At 41.1% G+C, this 26624-nt stretch overlaps 1 protein-coding gene across 13 annotated transcripts in view; it reads right to left on the bottom strand.

The window, feature by feature from the left end:
- Nucleotides 1-26624, bottom strand: part of LAMA2 (laminin subunit alpha 2) — a 4753606-nt gene that overhangs the window by 35968 nt on the left and 4691014 nt on the right. For all 13 annotated transcript variants that reach the window (XM_044064325.1, XM_044064371.1, XM_044064344.1 and 10 more), the window contains one exon: nucleotides 2982-3204. In XM_044064325.1, the coding sequence (XP_043920260.1) occupies nucleotides 2982-3204 (223 nt within the window). The remainder of the gene's footprint in view (nucleotides 1-2981; nucleotides 3205-26624) is intronic.

The following is a 26624-nucleotide window of genomic DNA, read 5'->3' as shown; positions in this document are numbered from 1 at the left end:
AGAAGTGGCTTTAACTGTTTGCTGATGGCTGTCTGGATGAAAGTATTTGAACCTGATGTCACTTGCTCAGTTTAACAGTCAACTCTTAAAAAGGTAAGATATAAATGCATCACAGAATACCCAGGCCTTCAGAAGTTATGGGGGCTGGTGGACCCCAATCACCAAGGTTGTATAAGTGGATTTTGACATGGGCTTAGTAATTGCCTTTACCATGAAACCCACCTTGTCCAAAAACTGCCCTGCTCATAGGTGTACACAAGAGTTCTCTGTACTGGGGGGGGGCGGGCTGTGGTGTGTCATTATTTCTTTAACATTCCTCCAAAACTTCAGAGGTCACTATACCTTGTTGTAGGATGGGGGCAAGATGGCCATTATTTCTTCTGCTTTCCACACAAACTTCAGAGGGAGATTGTATAGAACCACTGTACTATCCCTATAAGTAACACATTGGAAACATTAATATATATTGTTTTCATTTTCCTCATAGTCAAACAACAGATGCATGTGCAGGTGGCTGCCTTTTGGAGGAGAATAGCAGGGGACACTGTAGCCATCATATTCCTGGCTTAATACAGCTATTTCTACTGCAGTTATTACAGCTTAGTCTCAATTAGTTAGAATGTGCTGAAAAGATGTAGGAAAACACAAAGTTAGACCATGACTACATTTCCTTCTTCATGTTTTTTGTTTTGGCAATCATTGGATGAAACATTTTTTTAAACAAATCCTTGGCTTGATGCAGGTGTTTCCTCCACAGTTATCAGACTGCCGTAATGCTTAGACAGATGATGTTGAATGAAAACATGTATAAATGGGGAAAAAATGAAGAGTAAGACAAACTGTAAGGAAAAGGAATAAAAATGTAATCTGAGTAGTGTGAATAGGCCAGGATGGTTTGGGGGGGGGGGGGGTGCAACATGGAGCCTTTTCTCCTTGTGTGCCAGAAGTATCTTATTTGAACTGTTATTAGAAACATGATGCAATGTTATGCTTTTAATTGTTTTAGTAACATTATGAGGGGTTGTTTATGTGTAGATAATCTTTTGTTGAACTCCTCTGAAGGCTTTGATAAGGTACCAGAGTATATAATAAAGTTTATTGTTCGGGTCTGTTTCCTATTTGTTGTTTTATCTATTGCATTTATTGCAGCTTTGGGTTTGTGGTATTACAGTTGAGCTTATCTAAAATGGCACAGGGCAACTACTTCTGTCTCATATAGAATAGTATGGGATTGAAAGGTAAGATCTGCCTTTTAAATTATGTGGCACTTTTCAAGAAGTAACATAAACACTTGAAGAGGGTCTTATAGTGAGCACTGCTTCATCTGGGATTACAGTGCACACTGCTTCATCTCAGATTGCAATGCACACTGCTCCATCTGAGATTACAGTGCACACTGCTTCATCTCAGATTGTAATGCACACTGCTTCATCTGAGATTACAGTGCACACTGCTTCATCTGACATTACAGTGCACACTGCTTCATTTTGTTACTCCACATAAGGGATTAACTGACAAAGTAAAACCATTATATGTCAGTTAATATTTAATTAAATTAGTAAAATATGAGTTAAAAAACAGGACACAAATCACGGTGTGGGTTACCTCTCTATTCCAAAAGGACTTATATTTATGGACTAGCCTTCTCAGTTATAAATGTGGAAGATGAACCACGGATAACCAAAGTGATGATAACTGCAAAATGGGTGGCAATTACTTTAATAAGATATTGCTGAAGTTCAGCAAGACGGCCTATACAAATGCATACCTATTGTAGTTGTGCTGAGCTCATCTTCTCTGTCAGTAAGTGCAAGTATCATGGGTTCAGATGAAAAAAGATATCAATTACAATTGCAAGTGAAAGGCAAAATCATAAATGATGTCATTAAAGAAATAGGGACAGTAGTAGATAACAATTTAGAGTTTGACCAGTGTACAGAAAGTATAATCACAAATAAATGAAAAATGTATAAATGACACCATCAATAAAGAACTAAGGACAGTGGTAGACAATTATTTAAAGTTTGACCTCTGTATAGCTACGAAAGTCATCCCTCTAATTCTAAAGGATGTCTATACACTTCAGGGTGATCACTGTATCACTTTATACCTTACTGATCTGACCAATTAATGAATATAATGCTATGTTTTATAGCCTTTGAACCAGCCATCTAAATGGACATAAAACTATACACTTATTCCTTCAAAGAAAAATAAAAAGGCTGGATTACTTGAAATACTCAGAAAGGCTTTGCGAGATGTCATAGTATTCTGCTTCTTATAAGTTACTTAGAGGTGACCTTTGCCTGGTCTATAATGCAATATCTGTTTCAATTATATGCCTGGAATGTATAGACAGAAGAGGTAACACCAGCTCATAGACTTTTATACTAAAAATAAATATCAACAATAAAATAGTTGCAGACATATTTCACACCACCTGCCAAAATTATGAAATATGTTTCCCCTTACCATTCAGGAGAAGTCATATTAACTCCCTTCAGAAATAATCAGGGATGAAGGATATCAACTTAGGTTATGGGCTCAATCTTCTTGAAGGTCAGTTGGTTATAAGCTTAATATTGTTGTCTCTGAATGAAGCTGTGAACATGCTTAATAAACTAGGAACTTATTGCTTGAAAGGCACCTTGTAATTAGAAGCAGATGATATACATTTACCTAGTATAGCTGATTATTTATTTTAAGATCTTCATTAAACTTTTTCTACTGAATCCTAAAATTTCATTTCAATGGCAGTTGATAATAAGGATTATGAATGAGTTACTTGTGGTCACACATCATGTAAGTGGGAACTTGAGTAAAATAAGCATTGATATTTAGCTTTGTAAGCCAGAATTTTAAACCATTTGCTTTACTGTTTTCAAGTTATTTCAAACTCAACAAAACTGATGACGATACTTTCTAATATATGGTTTGAAAAACAATGAGCAAGGAAACTTGTTGAATTTTTTTGTACATACCAGGGTAACCTCCCACAAAAACAGGATCATTGGTGTCTGCTGAGGCTAAATCAGTTCTCAAACTTCTCCCCTCAACCTTATTTCCATCCACTGTAAGCTCCAATGTTGCTTTAGCTTTTCTTGCCACAACCTTGTGCCACTGCCCATCACAAAGACTTCCTGGAGCCTCGGGCATATAGACAGCTGAAAACACGCCTGCACCATTGTCTGCATTAAACAGGATCTGAAAAACAGGATGACAAAGAAATGCTGTAATTGCAGAAAAGGAGAATTTATGAAAGAGCAGCCTATATACATGTTACTTGTTTATCGCTGGAGCATTTGAAATTAAGAAAAAAATCACTAATACAGCAGTATAGAGAATATGTAAAATGTTTGTGTCTAAAGTCAGTCATGAATTGTCAGAGGAAAAGAGCACTGAATGAATGAGGACCATTTCTGAGTAGGTCCTGTTTTGGAATTTTACAGATCTCCGGCTGGAGACAGACAGCCCTACACCTCTACACTAAGACAAACTGACATGAGAGATTTTAGGAATGCAGATCTTCAGTTTCTAGCAAAGGCTTTCTATGTCCATGGAGGGTGTATCTAATGGGACTCTAAAATCAGTCTGTAATGCAACTTTATCTTCAAAACAAGAAAGCATGTTCCTAGAAGCAGATTCCAAATATCTGGTGCACTTTTTCTAGGGTACAATAACATCAGTTCAGGATGTTCGAACCTCAAGTAAATGCCATGAAACATTGCACACTTCATTACACTGGTACATCAGGACATATTCAAGGCATGCAAGTTAACTGTATTATTGTGGGCTTTCATTTCTGAGATAACTTCACATACCCATAAGCATACAAATTTTGTCAGCAGAATGAGATCACATAATCAAGGTCAGAATCCTGCAAAGCTAGTCTCCAGCAGTTGATTTACACTCATCAGTTTCATTTTATTCTACCAGATACTAACGAAACTCTGAAGATAACAACACTTGACCATTGATTTTAAGAAAGGAATTAGACGGCTCCATGACTTTCTCATGTGTTGTACACATATATGCACATATGGTAAATCATGTCCTGTTTTCTTTTTCACTTCTTATCTGTAAGTTCAGTGCATGCTAGGGTCTTATGTCCAGGAGTGCTGGACTTGTAATAGTTGGCAACAAATTCATGCACATAGGGTTAATCTCACTAGGCTAATGGCACCTCTGCAGGGTGGATGCAAGGTGGTATTTTATATTACTAGGAAATTTGGCCAGGGCATCGGGGAACTTCTCCTACTCTTTTTGATAGGTGCCATGGGATCTCTTATACTCACCTGAGCTACAACCAGCATTAGTAGATAGGGCCTCAGTTTAATGCCTCATCTGAAGGACAACACACTCAGAAGTGCAGCACCCCCCCATGCTGCATTGGTAATCCATCTACCTGGAGTGGGAATAGAACTCACATCTTCTGCTCTAAAGGTAGGTGTGTTACCTGTTGTGCCACTGACAAATAACTTTTTTTCTTTTCTAGTGTGTCATTCAGTGTAAACATTATCCAGTGTTAGCATATTTACTCCACCTGGACAATTAGTGTGCCTCTGACTTACAGGTGGCAGGAAACAAAAATACATAGCTGGAGAAAGTATTGCCTGCATTGCAGTATTTTTTGGTGTCTTGCCACAGTGGGGTCTTGCCACAGTTGTGGTCAACATAATGAATGCAGTGAATGACTGCGCCATTCTTTCTTTCTTTCTGCTAATCAATGAGGATCACTGTACCTATATTTCCTACAGAGGAAGTATGTTTGAGTGTCAAAGTATCAACTGACAGCATGCTGCAATACGTAACTGAAAGGAATGTTTTCCCGTGTGTGTGTGTGTGTGTGTGTGTGTGTGTGTGTGTGTGTGTGTGTGTGTGTGAGAGATTATGTTTGTTAGAACACTGCCTCTGTTTTTGTTATCAACACTTTGAAATACATTGCTATGGCTGATTCCTTTCTCTAGTAAGCAGCAGGTTTCCTGTACCTATCCTACCTGAACAAGTAGTGTGCTTTTAGGTTACCACTGGCAGCAACCTGAAATACATCACTGTAATAATTTTAGCTTTCATTTTAGTGTTATTTTTTTCCTGGGTGTGCACTACCTTTATTTCTTGACAGAAAAGTTGCCAAGCTGCAATGCATTACTATGTGCTTTTTGCTACAGGTCATTTGGTCAGGGATATTGTAACAGTTCTTCTATACAATCAATATGCATTTGTAACAACAAGCAGAAATGCATATGTAATTGGACTACTCCTTGCATTTAGTTGTTTGCCTGTTTGGGGCGACACTGGTTATGCTGTTATCTACAACAAATGGAACTACATCACTGTTGGTACACTTTCTTTGCACTATTGAGACAGGGTTAGTGTTATCACTCCAGCACTACAGTCAGCAGAAGAGCTTAAATACACAGGCAATGAGACTCTGTTTGTTGCATGTTGTCAATTAACTGCATATTTTCTCTCTTGCAGCTAGGCAGTCTGTTTTACTATAGCCACTCCAGATATATATCCTGTATTATTCCAGGATAGCTTCTTCCCTGTATGTCTTATTCCCCTTCCTGTGAACCTCTGCTTACATATCTGATGCATTCTCATCTTCTAACCCCTCTCCTCTTTCTGTTTTTAGGGTCTATATCACCAGATCAAATGTTTAGGTTATCAAACACCTAAACATTGAACTGGTAATATCGAAAGCAAAAAAACTCAATGGCTGATTTAACACAGGGAAAGAATTCCATTGGCTATTAGTCGGGTATATTTAGTTGGGGGGGCACCCCCCAGTTTGTTTGGGTTGAAATTTGTTTTTTTTTTTTTTTTTTGACCAATGGAAGTCTTTCCCTGTGCCGTTCATGGTTCTTAGTTTTGGTATTACCAGTTTGATGTTTAGGTGTTTGATAACCTAAACATTCAATGGTAATATAGAGCCCTGTTTTTATACTAACTTAACTAAAAAAGCTAAACATACTTACAAATACCTTCTCTGTTAACTAAATAACTCATTCCTTCTTATACAATTTTTATATCATTGTATACTATTACTTATTCCTATAATTTTTATGTTATATCTAAAATGCCAATTGTACATTTGCATTTTTTCTTTTTATATTATTGCATTTGTTGCTTTTATATTAATATCTATGTAGTTTGTATTTCTGGAGCTTTTCTCCCCGGGCCTCCACTGAAAATGGGCTTACACCCAAAAAGACTATCCCAGTTAACAAATGTAAAATAAATAAATAATAAATAAATAAACGCAGTCAGACTTTGACTTAATATGATGGCAACAAGTAGAAAAATAGAAGTCTATAGACTGCTGCTTGTCTTGGTGTACTCAACTGGATCCACAAGGCTGCTTCTGTTTCTCAAACATAATAATATTGCAGTTTTTCTTACTACCAGTCAGTCAGCAAGGGTTACTGTACCAGCACATTGGGACAGTTACTGTGTCAGTGACGTACTTCAGTTGAAATACTTAAGTATAACTCCAGTGCAACTGCCACCGTTGTAATACTGATATGATTTAGCACATTTCTGTAATAAAAATGTCACCATGAGATATACATTCTGTGACTTATGATTGAATGGTTTATGCAGAGCTGTGGAAATGATAGCATATTTGCCAAATTTCATTTAATCATGCATGAATGGATTTGACAGCAAGATCATTAATATCACCCATGTATGGACAGGACAGTAGCAAAAACTGTTCATAAATGGTAATGAGTAGCATGCATCTTGAGTTATATGGACTTGTTGGGCCTCTACAAGTGCTCAAGTCCCATGAGCTCAACGACTACTATCTCAAAATCAGTGACATGAGTTTCTAGTTGCTCAGGTAGGATACTATTCAGACTTGAATATGAGTTCGGGCAAGTTCAAGCAAGTTATGGGGGCTCAAGCTATTTATCTGACTAAATGGCAGAGAGTAAGTGTACAGCAAGCAAGGAACATGCAAGCATTTCTAGTAGATCCAGCTCTGTTTGTGCTCACAATTACAAATAATTATAGTATATGCATATTAGTAGTAAAATTTGGTATATACCTCACAAGATATCTGCAACAGCTGGAAAGGCCACAGAAATACCTCACTAAAAGAATCACAGGCCTAAAGCAGATGCCCTATATTGACCATCTAAAAAAACTCCAGCTATTCTCTGTGGCATATCATCTACTCAGAGGTGATCTCTGCTTAACATACAAGGCCATGTCAAACCTTGAGCTGTTGGACATGCTCCACTTAAAGAAATCCCAATCCCTCAGAGGCATACGTTCCAGGGATCTAAGCCTTGTCATCACAATCAACAAAACATGCTGGAGGGAGGGTCTATATTATAACATCGAATTTTATAAAGTTTGAATGTTATAATATCGAACCAGTTTTGTCGAATGCTGAAAACAGCGAAGGCGCAGGACACTGAATTCTTTCCCAGGGAAAGAATTCGGTGGGCCGTTGCTGTGGCTTTGCTGTTTTCAGCATTCGATATGTTGGAACGTTACGGGTTGGGTTCAGGTAAGTGTGCGATTGTGTGTAGGTTAGGGTTAGGGGGCGGGTTAGGTGAGTTAGGGTTAGGGAGTGGGACAGGTAAGTGTGCAGTTGTGTGTAGGTTAGGGGGCGGGTTAGGTGAGTTAGGGTTAGGGCGCAGGTGAGGTAAGTGTTTGATAGTGATGGACCTTAGAGTTAGGGTTGGGTTAAGGTAAGTGGATAGCTAGTAGTGTATGTAAAGTTTAGTTTAGGTTTAGGTGTAGGATTTTAAGTGTATGTGTGTGGATTGCTGTTTTTGTGTGTGTTTGTGTTGTGTGTATGCTTCTTGGAATAGCGATTTTTTCCCTGGGGAAAAAAATCGCTATTCTGACTGTGTGATGTTTGCTGATTTCGGTGTTTAGGGGTCGATATTATAACATTCGATCTTTGTAGATTTCGATGTTATAATATAGACCCCTGGAGGGATTGTTTTTTAAAATTCCTATACCATAAAAAAAATCTGCATATGCATCTGCACTAGTTACTACATAGGAACGACGGAACGTCAGTTTAAGAAAAGAATTTACAACCATTTATACAGTATAAGGATATGAATAATGCCTTATATAGACATGTACCTGAAAGAGGTGAAACACAGACCTTTAAATTTGGCATTATTGATAAATTAGTAGTAAATACACAGGGTGGAAATATGAAAGCCCTATTAAGTAAAAAAGAGATATTATGGCAAATATTCACCGATGCAGCTAGGGAACCAGGGTTAAACGAACACATCACTATAAAACCCATTTTAGCCTTACGGTAAAACGAAGAAGATAAAGTCAAAAGAAGTATAATTAAAATGGTACTAATATTTTCACCTCAATTAATATTGAAAATATATAGGGTTATTGCTTAGAATACATACATTATGAGCAAATCATTCAGTGAATATATAAAATTGAGGGGCGAATTACTTCTCATTCTGTGAATAGAAGTTTGTTCAATCGGTATGTTTTGACATCATACGAATTAGTATAGTGTACATTTGCATACATATACCTTATTGTGTCTTCCTGAATTGATGTTAAGATTTTAGATGAGAGATTCTTTGTACATCATATTGTTATACATTAACATGTTGGAATAAATCGACCTCTGCTGAGGAATTATTTCATCCTATGAGCAATTAACTTAATTAACTTATTTTATTTTAACTGTATACGAGCTAGTATAGGCAGATTTTTTTATTTTATGGTAAAGGAATTTTAAAAACAATTTTCAGCAATTATTTTGATGGGACTACGAAGTTCGTAATGCATTGTATGAGGATGATTATTGGATTTACATATTTTTGATTGTGATAGAGTTTGCTCTTGTGATACCACTTTAAAATTTTAAAAGGGCCGATTTTGGCACCAAAAAGTTATTAAATAACTGACAGGGTTTTTAGAACAGACATTCTGATGAAGTCCACCATAGCATGGATGAAAGTGCTAAATGTCTATTTTATTGTTTTACTAACGGTCTATTAAAGTACGTTTTTTCAACGGCTATATCGGCATTCATTTATTGTGTATCCTGACGTGGTTCCAGCTGTTACTTTTCACATACTCTGGAATAGACTGCCCATACATGTCAAGCAGAGTGCCTCCTTGGTGCTCTTCAAAAGGAACCTTGACGATTGCATGGGAGATAGGAAATTCACCTTGGGGATCACATCAGTCGCCCTGCTAGACAGGGGTCCAGGGAAGTAAATATTGTGGGAAAAAATATCCAGGAAATTGTTATGGCTAGGTTTGTATAGGCCCTAGGGCCGATAGCCTAGTACCAACCTATGAACCTATGAATACAGCAAACCTATTAGCATTAAGTTGCAAGTTGTCATCTACAAACTGACATACATTATTATGGGATACATCAATTTATATAATCTAAAATAAGTATGAGTTTGCAAAGCAAAGTATACTTGTCCTGATACTCCAGTTTTACTCTGGGCAGAACAGATGTCTTTGATTCAATACTAAATGATGTGCTGTTATTTTAAACTTACATAGTTATTTCTGACAGCTGATTTTTCCCCTCAAAGAACTGAGATTGCAGTCTTTTTGATAATGCCATCACTTGCCTTATACCTTTTCCTATTCTTAGAAAAGCAGACATAATTTTGGCAGGTAGAAAGCTGTATGATTTAAGTAGTAAGTCCTGTAATTTAAAATAAGAAGTTATGTACCTACCATAACGTTCCATGTTAGTTGTCTTCTCTCGCCTTCTTTCTTGCTTGATGGGTTCGGAGCCGATCCCTCGGCTCCGACTCGGCACTTGCTAAGCTCGAGAGTCACTTTTACCAGCTCGAGGCAGCCCCATATCCCATGATGCAAGGCGGTAAGTACCCAGATCTCGTTTGCTGACAAAGGGCAATAGCACCAAGCATAAAATACTTCCCAAAGGAAGAAAGAAACTTACAGATGGAAAAAGGACCAGGTCTGAATGGTCTTTAGCATAACAGTTTCTTATACAAGGTCTGTCCAGGCCAGGGGGAAGGAGGGAGGGTCGCAAGAAAGAAGGCGAGAGAAGACAACTAACATGGAACGTTATGGTAGGTACATAACTTCTTAATGTTAAGTTGTCAATCTCGCCTTCATTCTTGCTTGATGGGACCGCGTCCTAGCACCTCTATCCTGGGTGGCTCAATGGAACAAACTCTTGAGGACTGTAGAGCCAAAACTGGCTCTGTCCCTGGAGGCCAAGTCCAATTTGTAATGGGAAACAAAAGTGTGAGGAGTAGCCCAAGTGGCCGCTGCACAAATAGTGTCCAAAGGAAGTCTAGCTTGAAAAGCTGTAGAAGTAGCTAAGCTCCTAGTTGAATGTGCTTTAGGTTTTGAGCACAGCTGTTTTCCCCTGAGTATAAATTTCAGAGCTGACCGAAGAAAGCCATCTGGACAAAGTCACTTTAGAAACAGGAAGGCCTTTTTTATTATCCGCATAGGAAACAAAAAGTTGATCAGATTTTCTAAATTTTTTTGTTCTGTCCAAATAATATCTAAGTTGACGGTGGACATCAAGATAATGTAGCTTTTGTTCAGCTCTATCTGAATAGTTAGGGAAAAATACCGGGAGATCAATGGATTGATTCAAATTGTTCTTTGAACCGACCTTAGGTAAAAAGGTTGGGTTAGTTCTCAAAGATACTCTGTCTTTGTGAAAAACCAAATAGGGGAGTCGAACCGAAAGAGCATGAAGTTCAGACACCCTCCTGGCAGATGTAATAGCCACTAGGAATAACGTTTTCCAAGAAAGATATTTCAGGGAACAAGAAACAGCTGGCTCGAAGGGGGAAAGAATCAAGGATGTCAGCACTAAATTTAGATCCCACTGAGGAGGAGGATTCCTGATTGGAGGTTTTAGTAGGAAAATTCCTTTCAAGAAGGCTCTGCAGAGCCTATGGGACATAATATTATGATCTGCTATCCCGACATGAAAATTGGAAATAGCAGCCAATTGAACTCTGACTGTGGAAGAAGAGGAGCCTGCATGAAATATCTCTGCTAAGAAGTCCAGAACTGCCTGAACAGGGGCAGTAAAAGGATCAATATTTTGGGCCTTAGCCCAATAAGAGAAACGTTTCCATTTGCTTGTGTAAATCCTCCTGGTAGAGGATTTTAGTGAAGCTACTATGATGTCTCTAACTGGGTTAGAGATCAAAGGAAGCCTGGCTAAGGAAGGAAGTGGAGCAACCATGCTGTGAGGTTGAGAGAAGGGATTGACCGGTGCAGCTGACCCGATTGGTGAATCAGAAGATCTGGCACTGGGTCCAGATGCCACGGCTGCACCAAAAGGTGATGATGGAGGAACGGAACCAAACTTGTCGAGGCCAGTAAGGGGCAATGAGAATCAATTTGGCTCTCAAAACGGTAGCTTTCTGGATCACCTGAGGGATCAGAGGAAATGGAGGGAAGGCATAAAGAAGTCCCTGGGGCCAATCCTGGGTCAGAGCGTCTCTGGGGGATGGCCTGATAGAGGGAAGAGGCTGAAGAAGTCTGGGCATTTGCTGTTTTGGGGAGTAGCAAAAGATCGCAACATGGACGACCCCATTCCAGAAAAATCTCTTCCGCTATAGATTGCTTGAGAGACCACTCGTGAGGCATGAGGATAGCTCTGCTCAATCTGTCCGCTATAATGTTAGTTTTCCCAGGGATATGCGTTGCTACCAGAAACCGATGAGAGGAGATCGCCCATTGCCAAAGTCTGAGCGCTTCTCGACACAAGGGGTAGGACTTGGTTCCGCCCTGTTTGTTGATATACCAAACTACAGACATGTTGTCTGTGTGGACTGCAATTGTCCCTACGGGAAGAAGGTCGTTGAGGGCTTGCAACGTTAAAAGCACTGCTCTCATCTCCAGGACATTTATGTGCAGATGGTACTCGAACGGTTGCCACGTCCCATGAACCATCCTGCCCTGATAATGACCCCCCCACCCGATCAGGGAGGCATCCGTGGTGACAGTGGCTATCGGGGATGGAGGTACAAAGTACCTGCCTTGGTGAACCTGAGACGATGTGATCCACCAAGCAAGATGCTCTTTGCATGTCTGTGTCACCAGAATCTGGTGACGCATTGGAAGTTGCTGGTATGACCACTGTGTGAACAGCATCCACTGAAGAAGGCGCATGTAGAATCGAGCCAGGGAAGAAGAGTAATGGCCGCAGCCATGAGACCTAATACCTTTAGAACCATTCTGGCCTGTATTTTCTTGCTGGCCAGAATGATCCTGACATGAGTCTGAATGTCTGAAACTCTTTGTTCTGTAAGGGTAGCTGACATCCGAACAGTGTTTAAGTTTGCGCCTATGAAGGTAATAGACTGGCAGGGCGATAAGGATGACTTTTCGAAGTTGATTGAGATGCCCAAATGAGAACAAAGGTCTATTGTGTAATCCCTGGCTTGTATAAGCTGATGCCTGGTGGTGGCTGACAGGAGCCAGTCGTCGAGATCGGACACACCTGGAATCCTTGACGTCTCAGGTGAGCCGTGACCACTGCCATGCATTTGGTGAACACTCTGGGGGCTGTAGTGAGACCAAAGGGCAGGGCTCTGAACTGGAAATGACTGGACCCCAGCCGGCGGAGAAATCTCCTGGAGCGTCTGTGAATTTTGATGTGATAGTACGCATCCTGAAGATCTATTGAGCACATCCAGTTGTCCTTCTGTAAGAAGGGCAGAATTGACTGAAGAGTGACCATTCGAATCTTGTCTTCCTGACAGACTTGTTGAGTCTGCTGAGATCCAATATTGGTCTCCAGTCTCCCGTCTTTTGGGGACCAAAAGAACCTTGAGTAGATTCCGGCTCTGAATGGTCTATTGTAACTGGCTGAATGGCTCTTTTGCAGTAGTTTTGCGATTTCTGACTCTGCAATCTCCCTTAGACCGGGTGGTACATCTGGAAGGGAACTTGAGGGAAGGGACTTTCCTCGAAAGGAATTATGTAACCCTTGGATATGATCGACTGTACCCATCTGTCTTGAGTGAGGGAATGCCAGGCTTCTGGGTACAGTGATAATCTTCCCTGACTGCCTCCAAGGAGGGACAGCCGGGCAACACCTCAGGGATGCTGAAAGGGCTTGTCAGAGAGGCTCCCTGTTTCCCTGGTTCTTGGACCCCTCTGCCTCTAGAGCGGCGTCTGTTGTTGTTACCCCTCTGCCTCTAGGGGTAAACTGACCACGTGAATCCGGCGTGACTCCTTGGGATTTACGGAACCACATCTTCCCACCCTTCTGTCCTTTGGGATAAGGCCTAGAAGGGGTGGAAAACGGACTCCAACAGCAGAAAGAGTCTTGCCGTCCTGCTCGCACCTGGTCAAGGTTTCCTTCACCTGAGGGCCAAACAAAGCTGACCCATCAAAGGGAGAATTTGTGAAGGACGCCTTAAAGGGATCCGTACAATCACATAGCCGCATCCAGGCTTGGCGTCTAAGAGCCACACCTGTGCCTGCGGCTCTACTCGCTCCATCCGCAGCATAAGATATTAGCCGCATGGAGGAGTTTGCAATGGAATTGAGGGTTCCTAGCTGAGAAGCAATTTTTTCTTGAGCCCCTGCAGCTGTAGGATCCTGAACTACTTCTCCCAGCTCCTTCAGGATATCCCTCTGGAGTCTGGTGAAGTGACATAGGTAATTCAGTGAACGCATAGCAAAGGTCGCTGAGGAAAACATCTGCTTACCGTACCTATCCATGGTCCTAGAGTCCTTATTAGGAGGATGGACGGGCACGGAAGGATCTGCAAGTTCCTTTTTGGTGGCCGCAGCCACCACCATGGCATCAGCGGGGACACCCTTAGTAAGGAATTGTTTGTCACACGGGGCAGTGATAAATTTTGAAGGCCTCCTAGGGACTGGCTCTACAGAGTCAGGAGCTGCCCACGCCTTTCGTGCAATAACCTGCATAAGGGGTCGAAGGCGGAGACACCCAGGAGGTGGAGGGCCGAGATCCAAACGCCTCTAGGTATACTGGCTGATCCTCAGAGGGATTGTTGGTGAGCCAGTTTCCCTCTGTTTCAGAAGTTCTAGGATGTCTGAGAAGGAGACATCCTCAGAGGGGATCTAGGGGATCCCTCTGACTCATCAAAGTCAGTACCCGAAGTGACAGACTCGGGGGAGTCTACATGCTTCCTCTTACAAGTCCTCTTCCTAGGAGGATCTCCCGAAACATCAGGAGAATCCTCGGAAGAGGGGGAAATTCCCAATGGGGAAACCTGAGGCGGAGGATCTCTGGGTCCTGTAGCAAGAGAAGTGGCAGAGATGTCAACAGGTACTATAGAGGGAGGAGCTACGGGAACAGACTGCTGACTGATACCAGTGGCCAGTACACTCTTCATCACCTCGAATGCTCCCCTCCCAGGCAGGTCCGAGAGAACCCGCTCTGAAGAGCTAGGAACTCCAGGGGCCACCGAAAGGGAAGTCTCCGAGGCAGATGTCGGAGCCGAGCTCACCAAGGCCGAGGCTCCAAGGGGAAGAGCGGGTTCGGACAAGGGTCCAATGCCACTCACCCCCTCGGAGGAGACCATGGAAGCCCGACCACCGAATCCCTCTAAGGAAGGTCTCGAAGAGGAGATAAGAGTAGAGGCTGAAGGAACAGAAGGGGGTATCCGTCCTTCAGCCGTAGCAGTAACCATTCCCGAAGACTCCAACTCCAAGCTCTGGGGTAGAGTTGAAGGAGGAACTGTAACGGGGTGTGGAGCAACAGTCGTCTGTTGAGACGGACTGTGTAACATTTGGGCCAGTACCTGTGACTTAAGTAATCTACTGACCACTCTCTCAAGGTCATGATCTGACAGTCTGGAAGACCTTGAAGATCGGCTCCGATGGCTCCGCTCCGATAGAAGAGGTGAAGCCGGAGCCGAAAGTATCGGCTCCAAGGAAGGAGACCTCGATCTCTTCCTGGAAAGAGCCATTGGAGCCGATATTATAGATCCTGTCGGAGCCGACCTCTCGGAGCCGACAGGAAGCCTCGATGTATCGGCTCCAGCCGGAGCCGATACAGCCACCAAAGTAACGGTGTCGGAGCCGATCGGAGCCGACACCGATGCCTGTGCCACATGGGTGTCGGAACCGATCGGAGCCGACATCGAAGTGGTCACTACAGATTCGGCACCGATAGCCATCGGCCGAAGGCTTTGTTGCTAGAATTGGCTCCAGCCGAGCGATCTCGACTCGGAACGAGTCGGAGCCGAGGCCGCAGGCTTAGATACAGAAGCCTGGGCCTTGGAAGATTTTGCTGATTTTGGTGGAGCCGACTTAGCCGGAGAGCCCTCCGGCTTAAGAAGGCCCCTAAGTATCAGCTTATTACGTCTCTCCTGCAGGACTCTCTGGCTGAAGGAATGACAAATAGCACAGGAGTCCTGCAGGTGAAGAGGGCCCAGACAATACAGGCAAGAAGTGTGACCGTCTGTCAGAGACATCTTCTGACAGCACGAGTCACACTTCTTAAAACCTGAGACCCTCTCCTTTGACATGGTGCTGAAAAAACACACACACACCAGTCAAAATTAACTTAAATAAAATACCAAAAGGTATTCTATAAAACCAACACACACACCCTAACAGGGGGGGGATGGGATAGGGAAAAGTTTGACTAACAAAATATTAAAGGAGACAGGGATTTTCTGTCAGAAAAAGTACAAAATAAACTTAAAACTATCAATAAAAGGTTTTTTTACTAAAAGGGGCTTAAATCTCACAAAAGTGAATAACTTACCAGGAGCTGGTAAAAAGAAGACCTCCTAAGCGAAGCGGCAAACGAGATCTGGGTACTTACCGCCTTGCATCAATGGATATGGGGCTGCCTCGAGCTGGTAAAAGTGACTCTCGAGCTTAGCAAGTGCCGAGTCGGAGCCGAGGGATCGGCTCCGAACCCATCAAGCAAGAATGAAGGCGAGATTGACAACTTAACATCCATTAAGTTTCAGCCAGGGGAGGGGTATATTTCATTCCAGCTTTTTGTTGTCTTTGTCTGTCTGCTAGAGTATGTGTTTGCCTGTTTGCACTGCCATTCAGCTCTTATTAAATGACTGACTCAGTACATGGCAAATCATATCTGGACAGAATGGTGTTGTCCTTATCCAAATTCTTCTTTTCTCTCTTCACTCAGGTCCCTTGGAGTTTGCTTTATCCCTTCAACTCAGATGACAAAGGTAGGGTGCAACAATATTAATTACTGCACTGTTAAGAATGCTAATGATTAGTAAATTAACTGATACCATCATATCTTTTTTGTTGGCACATACCATTTAGTGTCATAAGCAGGTATTTTGTTTCTCATCAGGTTTGCTCAGTACAGTAATGTACTCCTCTACAATTCTCATCTGCAAGTTGGAGTTGTCATAGTCTTATGCTCACATCTAATTATGAATGTGAACTTATTTTATTGTCATTTCATATGTCTCATCTGTCTTAAAGTAACATATATTTTCCACTATTTCACTCTCTGTCTTTTAAACTTATGCTTATGAATAGTGGTATCCCACAATCCTACTGAGTGGTAGGAGCTATGCTATTATGTTTGCGCATTTACATTGACTATTTCTCCATATTTTTCCCAGATATTCCTATTATTTAAAAGCCATTATCCATAATTATGAAGTATGCAAAATAAGAGTTATGAGTTTTAAAAGCAGATTTTAGTTTAGGGATTCGGGATTACTCTGGGTTATGTTACTTCTAATTATTCCTAGTAGATGTGATTTTCAGATGGGGCTGTTTTTTTTTTCTTTACTTTAGGTTTAATCAACACTAGGCAAAATAGTGGTGGTAAATAGTAAGCAGATTAGAGCTGTTTTGTGACTATTTATAAACTTTTTTAAGTTGGGGATTGGTGGATTTGATTTCTCAAAGCACAATTATGTATTCAGGACCTAGTGTGGTATATGTCGAGGGGTTTGATCCATTTTGTAGCAATTGTAGGTCTAGATATGCATTTCCGAAGCATGACCAGTCTTCAGGCTAGAGCTGTTTATGCAAGAAGATTGCTGCAGAACTGCTTAAAAGAATATCCTCTTGACTTGCATTCTTCATTTAAAGGTATGTGGTCCTTTCATCTGATGAGATTTTTTTTTATTTTATTTTTCATTATTTTATTTTAATGTTCATTTATTGCATCAGTTCTGTTTTTTAGGAGACGGGATTAGTATATAATTGTATTTTAAAGTTTTATGTTTGTACTGTGTTGCATTTTTATAGGTTTGCTGATTTTGATTGTTCCTTCTGCACTGTGCTGCAATTAGGCAGTCCCTTCCTTTTGAAGAAGGAACTATTTTCTTTTGCCTTTTTTTTAATCTTCAGTTGTTTCTGTGCTATTTTGCCTTTTTAATCCATAGTGTCAGTTTTTTACCTTCACTACTGGATTTCATTCAGATATCCCATATTTCTGTGCATATTTTTGAGACTTACAGTACAGTTTATCTATTTATTACATTTTTATTTTGATGTGTGATTGCTTTTAATGTCAAACCGTGATATGTTTTAATGTAGTTATTAGGTATAGATACCCATGGTCTGATTTTTTTCTAAGATGTTGCAGGACTGTAGTTGTGATGTGTTTAGCTATTATTTTTACAGATTACTGTTTTGTTTCTTTTATCTCTGGCCATGCTTGTGACTTTTATTGTGATTTTGCAGTTTTATAGTGGTCTGTTTTATTATAGTGTAGTTTCTATACTGCAGAATGTAATGGTTTGTATAATTTGTGTTAATTAGACACAGAGCTGATGCAGATAGAATGGTGTTAAATGCTATATGGCATGGTTAAAGTAAAATCGTCTCTAGCTCTGATACATTTTATCATGCCTCTTTATCTAGTTTTGGGGGATATGTCCTTGTTTCTGAGGAAAATTTACATTTTAAATTTAGTATTAAATTTAATTCTGCATTTGGATGTTACTATATAAATAGAGTTTAAAGGGCCTATAATAGAGTTCTGCTGAACAAGTACAAACATTGTTTTATAGCTTGCTTGCTTTAATTAAGTAATTTATTTATTTATCTTGATATTATAGCTACACTTTTCTACAGTGGTGCTGTCTTTTCAGTCTGAATCCTACATTAGGACATAACACAGAGCATGGTAATGTATTATTTTCATTGCCAGGTCTGCTTCTCTTTCTGTTGTCAACCACAGATGTCCGCTGTATGCAAATCCTGAAATCATTTAACAATACTTCTTTGATTTGTAGTGCCATATTCACAGAACACAGTTGCATTTGTCTCACATGTCTGGCATTTGACATGTATGAAGTGTTTAATGTACCTCACGGGGATTCTTTCCAAGTAGTTGACTAATGAAAGGTTAGCTGTTTATTTAGTCAACTTTGTTAGGTTGATATTTCATTAGCTCATTCTGTTGTGCATTAACAGGCTTCAGCAACCTGAGGGAAGGGATGTGTTCTACTTCCAAATTGTGTAGTGCAAGTATATGTTTCTTGTTTCCTGCCTTTCTTGTAACTAGGCTAGTCCAGATACAGACTTGCTGTATCTAGGACTGTCTCTAAGCTGCTGATCCCCCCAAGCTTTTCTGTGTTGGAGGGAAGTCTTCTAACTTATCAGTGGGAGAGGTAAGCACTAGGTATCCTATCTATCACAAGAGGTGTGGTTTCTGGCACATATATTGTAGTTTATTGGCCGTTTGGGCAGTTTTTCCATCTCTTTCAACTTTTTAGTTTAAAAGCCTGTGTTTGCAATTGTTTCTCACCTTTCCTGTAACTAGGCTAGTCCAGATACAGACTTGCTGTATCCAGGACTGTCTGTAAGCTTTTGAGCCACCAAAGCCTTTCTGTGTTGGAGGGAAGCCTTCTAGCTTATCAGTGGGAGTGATAAGCACTAGATAGCCTATCTACCACAAGAGGAGTGGCTTCTGGCCCAGAAATTGTAGGTTATTGGCCATTTGGGCAGTTATTTCCATCTCTTTCAACTTTCTGGTTTAAAATCCCGCATTCTTAGCAAAACCAAATCTACTCGAGCTACACGCTCTAGAGATATAAACCTCAACACAACAATGAATAGAACATGTTGGAGGGATAGATTCCCTTTGCAGAGACTTCCCTTACTATGGAACAAGGTCCCGATCTACATAAGACAGAGCCCCTCACTACCACTCTTCAAGAGGAAACTTGATGAGTGGATGGGTAACAGAAAGTTCACACCGGGGATCACACCAACAGCACTACTAGATAGGGGCCAAAGGTACTAGCTGCTAGTACAAGGGTCTAGGGAACTACTAAAGGGGCGGTGAATACTGCACAATGTGGCTGGGCTAATATATGCCTTCGGGCAGATAGCCCAGTACCAACCTATGAACCTATTTGTGCTAATTTTCCCACCTTTCCAGTAACTAGTCTAGTCCAGATACAGATTGCTATATCCAGGACTGTTTGTAAGCTTCTGAGCCCTGAAGCCTTTCTGTGTTGGAAGGAAGCCTTCTAACTTATCAGTGGGAGTGGTAAGCACTATGTAGCCTATCTACTACAAGAGAAGTGGTTTCTGGCCCAGAAATTGTAGTTTATTGGTGTTTTGGGCAGTTTTTCTATGTCTTTAAATTTTCTGGTTTAAAAGCCCACATTTGCACTTGTTTCCTGCCTTTTGTGTAACTAGTCTAGTCCAGATACAGATTTGCTGTATCCAGGACTGTTTGCAAGCTTCTGAGCAGTATCAAAAAGCCTGCTCTTCAATTTTTCCCTTAGATCTGCTAGTTGTCTCCTCTCCTGCACTTTTACTAGCTTATTAGTCTAACACTTTACGAGATTTCTTGTAGCAATTATTATATCACACAAAAGTGCTACCAGCACTAAACATTATACAAGAAAACAGCTTCAGTAGTTATTATTAATGCCCACCCCTCCAGGCATGTCTAAAGGTCAGTTCCCTGTGCTTTCTCCTATTAACCTGGTGACCTTGGGTATCCTAAGGCAATTTAGCAACTGCCTCATGTACACCATCAACAATCTCTTCTAACCTCCCAACACTCAGACTTGTGAGAGATACACTTATATATTACCCAAATTGGTAACCACGCACTCTCCAGCCAAGACCGGGATAGCTGGTCAAGAGGAGAAGGTCAACACTTGCACCACACTACATGGGACGCATAGCTCTCCAGAACACACACCAGCACTGCCTTCACACAAAAACACAAACCACACACCCACCTTCACAGAGGCTCTCAATAAAAATCTACCCAAACAGCAGAGACCTTCAAGGAAGAAATGCACTCGACCACCACAGCACAACACTATTCATGAGACACATAAACATGCTAAACAGTGTGCCACTCAACCAAAGCCCCTAAGGCAAAACAGCATTCCCAATACACTAGTCATAGGTGACTCGATAGTGAGGAACACTGATGTCCCACTCACTAGGTTGAATAAGGAGAAACTAACAGTCAGTAGCCTGTCAGGTGCCAGGATCCACCACATATCACACTTACTCAGGTCCCTCAACATCATTGTACATGTGGGTGTGAATGACCTGAGACGTACCTCCATGGACTACATGAAAAGATACATGGAGGAGCTCTCATATTATGTAGCCCAGGTAGGTAAGACCCTAGCCCTGAGCAGCCTCCCACCATCACCCAGAATTATACCACAGTACAAGCAAAAAATGATTGATTTCAACAATTGGCTAAGTTTCTGGTGTCATTCTAAGGGGATCCAGTATCTGTCTGCCCGGGATGGATGGCCTGCATCTGTCACCCCTGGGCTTCCAGATACTGGCCAAGGCTCTTGCCATCCCTATAGTGCCTTTTTAGGTGGTACTCCAAAGAACAAATTACCACCATAACAGCTATAATCAAATGGAATCTAAGGGTCATGCTGCTCAACACTAGAAGTCTAAATCTCTAAATGCACTTGCTAGAAGCACTCCTTAAAATGGAGAACATCGACATTTGTGCTGTAACAGAGACCTGGTTCAAGGCAGTAGAAAGCACCCCTGCACCAATCTATAATTCATTCCACACATTTTGGCCCCAGAACTTGGACCAACGCTCCAAAGGCGGTGGTGTTTCCATATTCATAAAGGATGCACACACCTCCACACTGGTAGCCCAACATAACACATCAGAGATACTTCAGGTGCAGCTAACATTGGGTAAGACAGCAATTCAAGTCATAGCCTGATATAGCTCCCTAACCAAGTCCCAAGACTCACACTCCACATTCCTAAGCACCCTGGAGAATATTAGGGTCCAACCTAACACTCTCAAACTGGGTGACTTCAACTACCCCTCCAATAACTGGGAAAACTACTCATGTACCAATACACTTGTCCAACGTTTCCTGGAATACATTAAATCCAATGCCACAGACCAGCTCGTTCTTACCCCCACTAGAGGTAGCAACATCCTTGACATGGTCATTACTAACATGGGCGACCATTGCTCTACACCATTAGTCAAATCCTCCCTGGTTAGATCTGACCACAAATTAATCACCTTGGAAATCCACATCCCTCCCATCCATCCTGCAAAGGTAACCACCATGAAAAACTTCTCTAAAGCTGACTTTGGGCTCGCAAAAACAGAGGTGGCTAACTTCACGGCACCCATGCAAATGGAGAATAGTTGCATGACCACCGAGTCATACACCGATGCACTGTATGAGCAAGTACACAAATACATGGATCTCATCATACCCTATAGAACCAAGACACTCTCCTCCAAAAAAAGGAAGCCAATCTGGTGGTCCCTGCTATAAACAAACTGTACAACAGAAGGAGGAAACTGATGTGGAATAAGGTGAAGTTCCAAGACTGGAAAAACTCCCTTATTAGCCTCAACAAAAGGTTGGGATCCCTCATCAAATCGTGTAAAGGTAGCTATGAAAGCAGAATTGCAGCAGATAGTAAAGACAACCAGAAGACCTTCTATAGTTATGTAAAGAATCTCTATGGCAATACCCAGATTTGCTTTGAGCTACTGCACAACGGTACCTCCTATACTGAGCCAACAGATATTGCCAATATACTGGCCAACAGATTCAGTGTCAACTTTATACCTCTCTCCCCACCAAAGGACCAATCACAATACCAGTAGATTGCCAGGCACCCAGTATTACTGCTGCACAGGTTAAAACAGCACTGTCCAAGGCCAAGAATACAGCTTCTATGGGACCTGACAATATCCCTGGCTGTTTTCTACATGAACTACAGAGTGAACTGGCACCTCACCTGTGTGTCCTGTTCAATCATGGCCTCTCCTTGGGCTTTGCCCCTGCTAAATGGCGCACTGCTACAGTCATCCCTTCTCCACAAAGGAGGAGCAACTAAAGACCCTGGGAAATATTGCCCCTTTAGCCTGACAAGTCTGATATGCAAAGCTATGGAAAGCATCATCATGGACCTAATTTAGGATATAAGGAATCTCCAAACTCTGGATCCCACACAGTTTGGTTTTGTGAAGGGTAGATCATGCCTGCTCTAACTGATCTACTTCTTTGTATCAGTCACCAGAGCTATGGATGATGGCAAGATGGTTCATACAGCCTACCTTGATCTGACCAAAGCTTTTGATACCATTCTCCACTCAGGAATCATAGAAAAACACACTAAGCTAAGCATCAACCCCTATATCACTAGGTGGGTTGCAAATTGGCTCACAGATAGAACCCACAGTGTGAAAGTAGCTGACTCCAACTCAGACTGCTGACCAGTCACAAGTGGAGTCCCACAGGGTTTGGTCCTGGGTTCTCTCCTGTTTGGTATCTACTTCTCTGAAGTGCAGGCCAACACAAAGGGACTCTGGCTGACAAAGTTTGCAGATGATTGCAAGTTTATTAACTCCCCAAGTGATGTTGACATCTTACAGAAAGGCCTCACTGAGACCAATGACTGGTGTCAGAACCATGGCCTTAAGCTCAATGGCAAAAAATATGTTATCGTCCCCTTTGGGAAAAACCCAGTTCCCATGAATTACCACATCGATGTTAGTCCACTGAACACAGAAGGTGTTATAAGAGATCTGGGAACATAGGTTGACAGCAACCTTTCTTTTGACCACCACATTGCCACTGTCGTCAGAAAGTCGTTCTATGTGGCATATCTCATTACTAAGGGTTTTGTATCCAGGAAGAATGAGGTCATTGTCTCCCTCTACTCTTCCCTCATTAGACCAATCATCCAGTACAATGCCCCATTTGGCATATATCTCACTAGACACCTGCAAGAACTGGAAAGGCCACAAATGTACCTCACAAAGAGGATCCTAGGCCTTAAACACTTGTCCTATATGGACAGACTCAAAAAACTCCAACTATTCTCTGTCTCATATCGCCTACTTAGATGCGATCTCTGCTTGACTTACAGTGCCATGCCTGACCCAGCTCAGTTAGAAATGCTACATCTAAAAAAATCCCAATCCCTCTGCGCAACACGCTCCAGAGACCTCGACCTCATTGCCACAATCAACAGAACAAGTTGGAAGGACACTTTCATAACCCAGAGACTGCCCATGCTATGGAACAGACTTCCCATACATATCAAACAGAGCACCTCACCGGCCCTCTTCAAGAAAATTATTGATGAATGGATGGGAAATAGAAAATTCATCCCGGGCATTACTCCAGTGGCTGTACTCAACAGAGGCACTGGGAACTAAGGTCGGGTGGCATGATGCCAGGGTAATCATATGGGCTAGGCTCGTAAAGGCTCCAGGGCCATTAGCCTAGTACACACCTATGAACCTTTGAACCTATGTACATTATATAAATTAGAGATAGCAAATGTAAGGTAGACTTGATCCCCCATCAAAAAAGTGTTATTTTTATGCTTTTACTGTTTTTTTTTTCTGGCAAGATTTCTAAATTATTGACTTTATGTGTATTTGACATTTCAGTAATTGACTTTATGAAGATAAATCAGATACCATCCATCTGCTTTCTGATAATGTACTTTATCCTCTAGCGGTTTGCATTGATGCTGCAGCTGACCCTGACAAACTGAGTTCTAGGCACTGAAGATTGTTCTAGACAGTGCACTGGCTTACTTCAGAATGCACACACATGCACTTACACACATCTCACAAATACATACACCTGTGGGCAATGTGAAAGACTACCATGTACACTACTGCATGTTTGTGGGAGGCGGGTGGAAACCAGAAAGCTTGGAGGTGGACACACAGTGGAGATGTAGAGTCCACCCAAAAGTCACCTAAGCTGAGAAGCAAACTAGAAATCCACATGTAATCCACCTAATAGACATTTGTAAAATCAGAGTAGTTGTGTGATTCCTTTACAGAATGAGATGGTGGCATATGAGCTGCATGTTTCGCATCTGGGACACTAAGAGTCATTTTATTATTTAAAGAATGCCATCTGGACTTTGTCATGTACTACTTTACAATATCTTACCTCTCTTCCATTTGTGACATCTAGGCTAGACTACTCTGTCTCGGACATAAGAAAATATCCCTATATTCCTTTCTAATGGTACAGAGTACAATGATTATATTTCTGATGTGTCATTCCAAATGAAGTCAAATGACGCTGTCTCTGTGTGATCTGTGCAAACAGATACAACTGGTATCAGTGCTGTTCAGTCAGGGAGTTTATGGCCCCACATCCCTTCAGTCAGACAAAGCTAGTAAGATCATATCAAAAATCCTACAAATGATGGATTAAGAGAAGATTCTGTGGTATGGAAATAATAGATCACGTAGAAACAAGAATCAGTAAACCAGATCTATGGACAATGGATAAACTTTTAGGATCTGGACTCTGATACTGGAAAACATTAAGTAGAATCAAGAGATTAAGAATCTCCAGTTAGGATAGAGCAGACTGAACTTCTTTCTCTGATTCAATAAGTTTCTTTAAAGCTGCAGAATTAAAAATGCTTCCTAACATGGGGGGAGGGGGTGCTATTACAAAGAAAGAATGGAAAGGCGCTAAACAAAGGAACAATGAGAGGACATCTGTACAGATCCCAAGTATGCAACAAAGTCCAGAGGATTTCGTGGAAGTGTTCACATAAGTACTTTTAAACTCCAAGTAAACCTTCAAGGAATTTGTCCTTAAGCAGACAACAAATGCTAGATGTGCGATGAAAAATGGAGAGGTACAGTAATTAGGAATATTTTGGGGGGATGTAGTGAATTGGCAGATTTTAAGGATTAAGGATTCCATACAGAATATTTTCTCAGAAATGTTGGGGGAGAAAATGTCTATAACTTAGAAAATTATTATTTTGAACTGGTATACAAGAACTGAAATGCTCAGACATAGTAAGGTCTTACTAAGTGTAATAGTACTGGCTACAAAAAAACGCAATTACAAGAAAATGAAAATCAAAGGCTAAACAAACTGTAACATAAGTATTTAATATTGTAAATGAGACAAAATAACTGGATGTGCGATCTTTAGAAAAGGGAGGAGCAAATTACATAGAAATAAATGGAATTTGTGGGAACAATACATGCAGAACAGCGTTCAGGAGGAGGAATGAAAGGTAACGCAGGAACTATGCAATTTATATAATGTTGAAGTGAATGAGAACTGGATAAAAATAAAATAAACGTCAGTACTGTATGTTATCTTTTCTAGTACTGTGTGTGTATGTATGTCATTTCCTAATGTCATGTTTAATAAAGATATTAAAAACACTACTACGTAGGATACAGTTTTTTTAGCTGATCAACAATTTTTGAAAATAATCTCAAGTGTACTACTGAAATGTTGACAGAGTAGGGGGTTGATATGCAAAGGTAATATGTATTTTTGTTTATACCATGTTGAGTCTGATCATAGTCCAGGTGGGAATAGGCTCTGTAGTTGATCTAAACTCACTCACTGGGGTAGCTTGGACTCCTCTCTTAATTAACTACAGACTTCCTTATCCTTTTTGCTGTCAGATTAATCTGTAATTCTGACTTGCTGAGATCAGCCACCACTGGCTTCAGCTCTGCCTACATTCTCTATTGTTTTACTCTCAAAAGCCACCCTGTATTAGGTGGGTTCTCTCTTTCTGGGGCAGAAAAAAAAACTCATGGGTTTTTCAATTTAAATCACCCCATGACCATGGAAGTAAGCAAGTGTGATGGATTCGTCATACTGCAGCAGTCTAGTGAACTTGCTAATGTGTTGTCCCTGCACTGCCCCCCCTTTCCAAAGTTAGAACACCTTACATACAAGCTTTCTCACATGTCACATTACAAAGCATAGGATCTCCCTGTTTTGCATAAGTTTTTAATGTACAGAGAACGATTCATTGACCATATGATCTCCTGAAGTTAGATTCAAAGTTGTACAATGGGCATGAAACAAAAAAGGTAAATAAACATGGAAAAAACATGGCAGACCAAGCTGAATGGTTAAATAAATTGCAGCTTAAATTTAATTAAGTTAGTGTAAATGATGAGTCTGGGCAAACAAGAATCCAATAAAAACAATGTACTATTTGGGATAAAAGTAAACTATCAAAAAAAGAAGAAAGGACCCTAAGGTATTCCTACCATGTGACCTGAAGGTAAGGAAGTAAGATGAGAAAGCAGTAAGGAATGCTTGTCAGAATATTGGCATGTAAGAAAATAAGGTGAGAAAGTACTAAGGAAAGCTGGTACAATATCAGAATGTAAGGAACTAAGGTGAAAAGCAGTAAAGCAAAGCTGG

Source organism: Protopterus annectens, chromosome 1.part0, assembly GCF_019279795.1.
Source record: "Protopterus annectens isolate FY-2018-M chromosome 1.part0, PAN1.0, whole genome shotgun sequence".
In the NCBI taxonomy this organism is placed as follows: Eukaryota; Metazoa; Chordata; order Ceratodontiformes; family Protopteridae; genus Protopterus; species Protopterus annectens.
The sequence above is the reverse complement of the archived record's forward strand: the minus strand, read 5'-3'. Positions and strand labels throughout refer to the sequence as shown.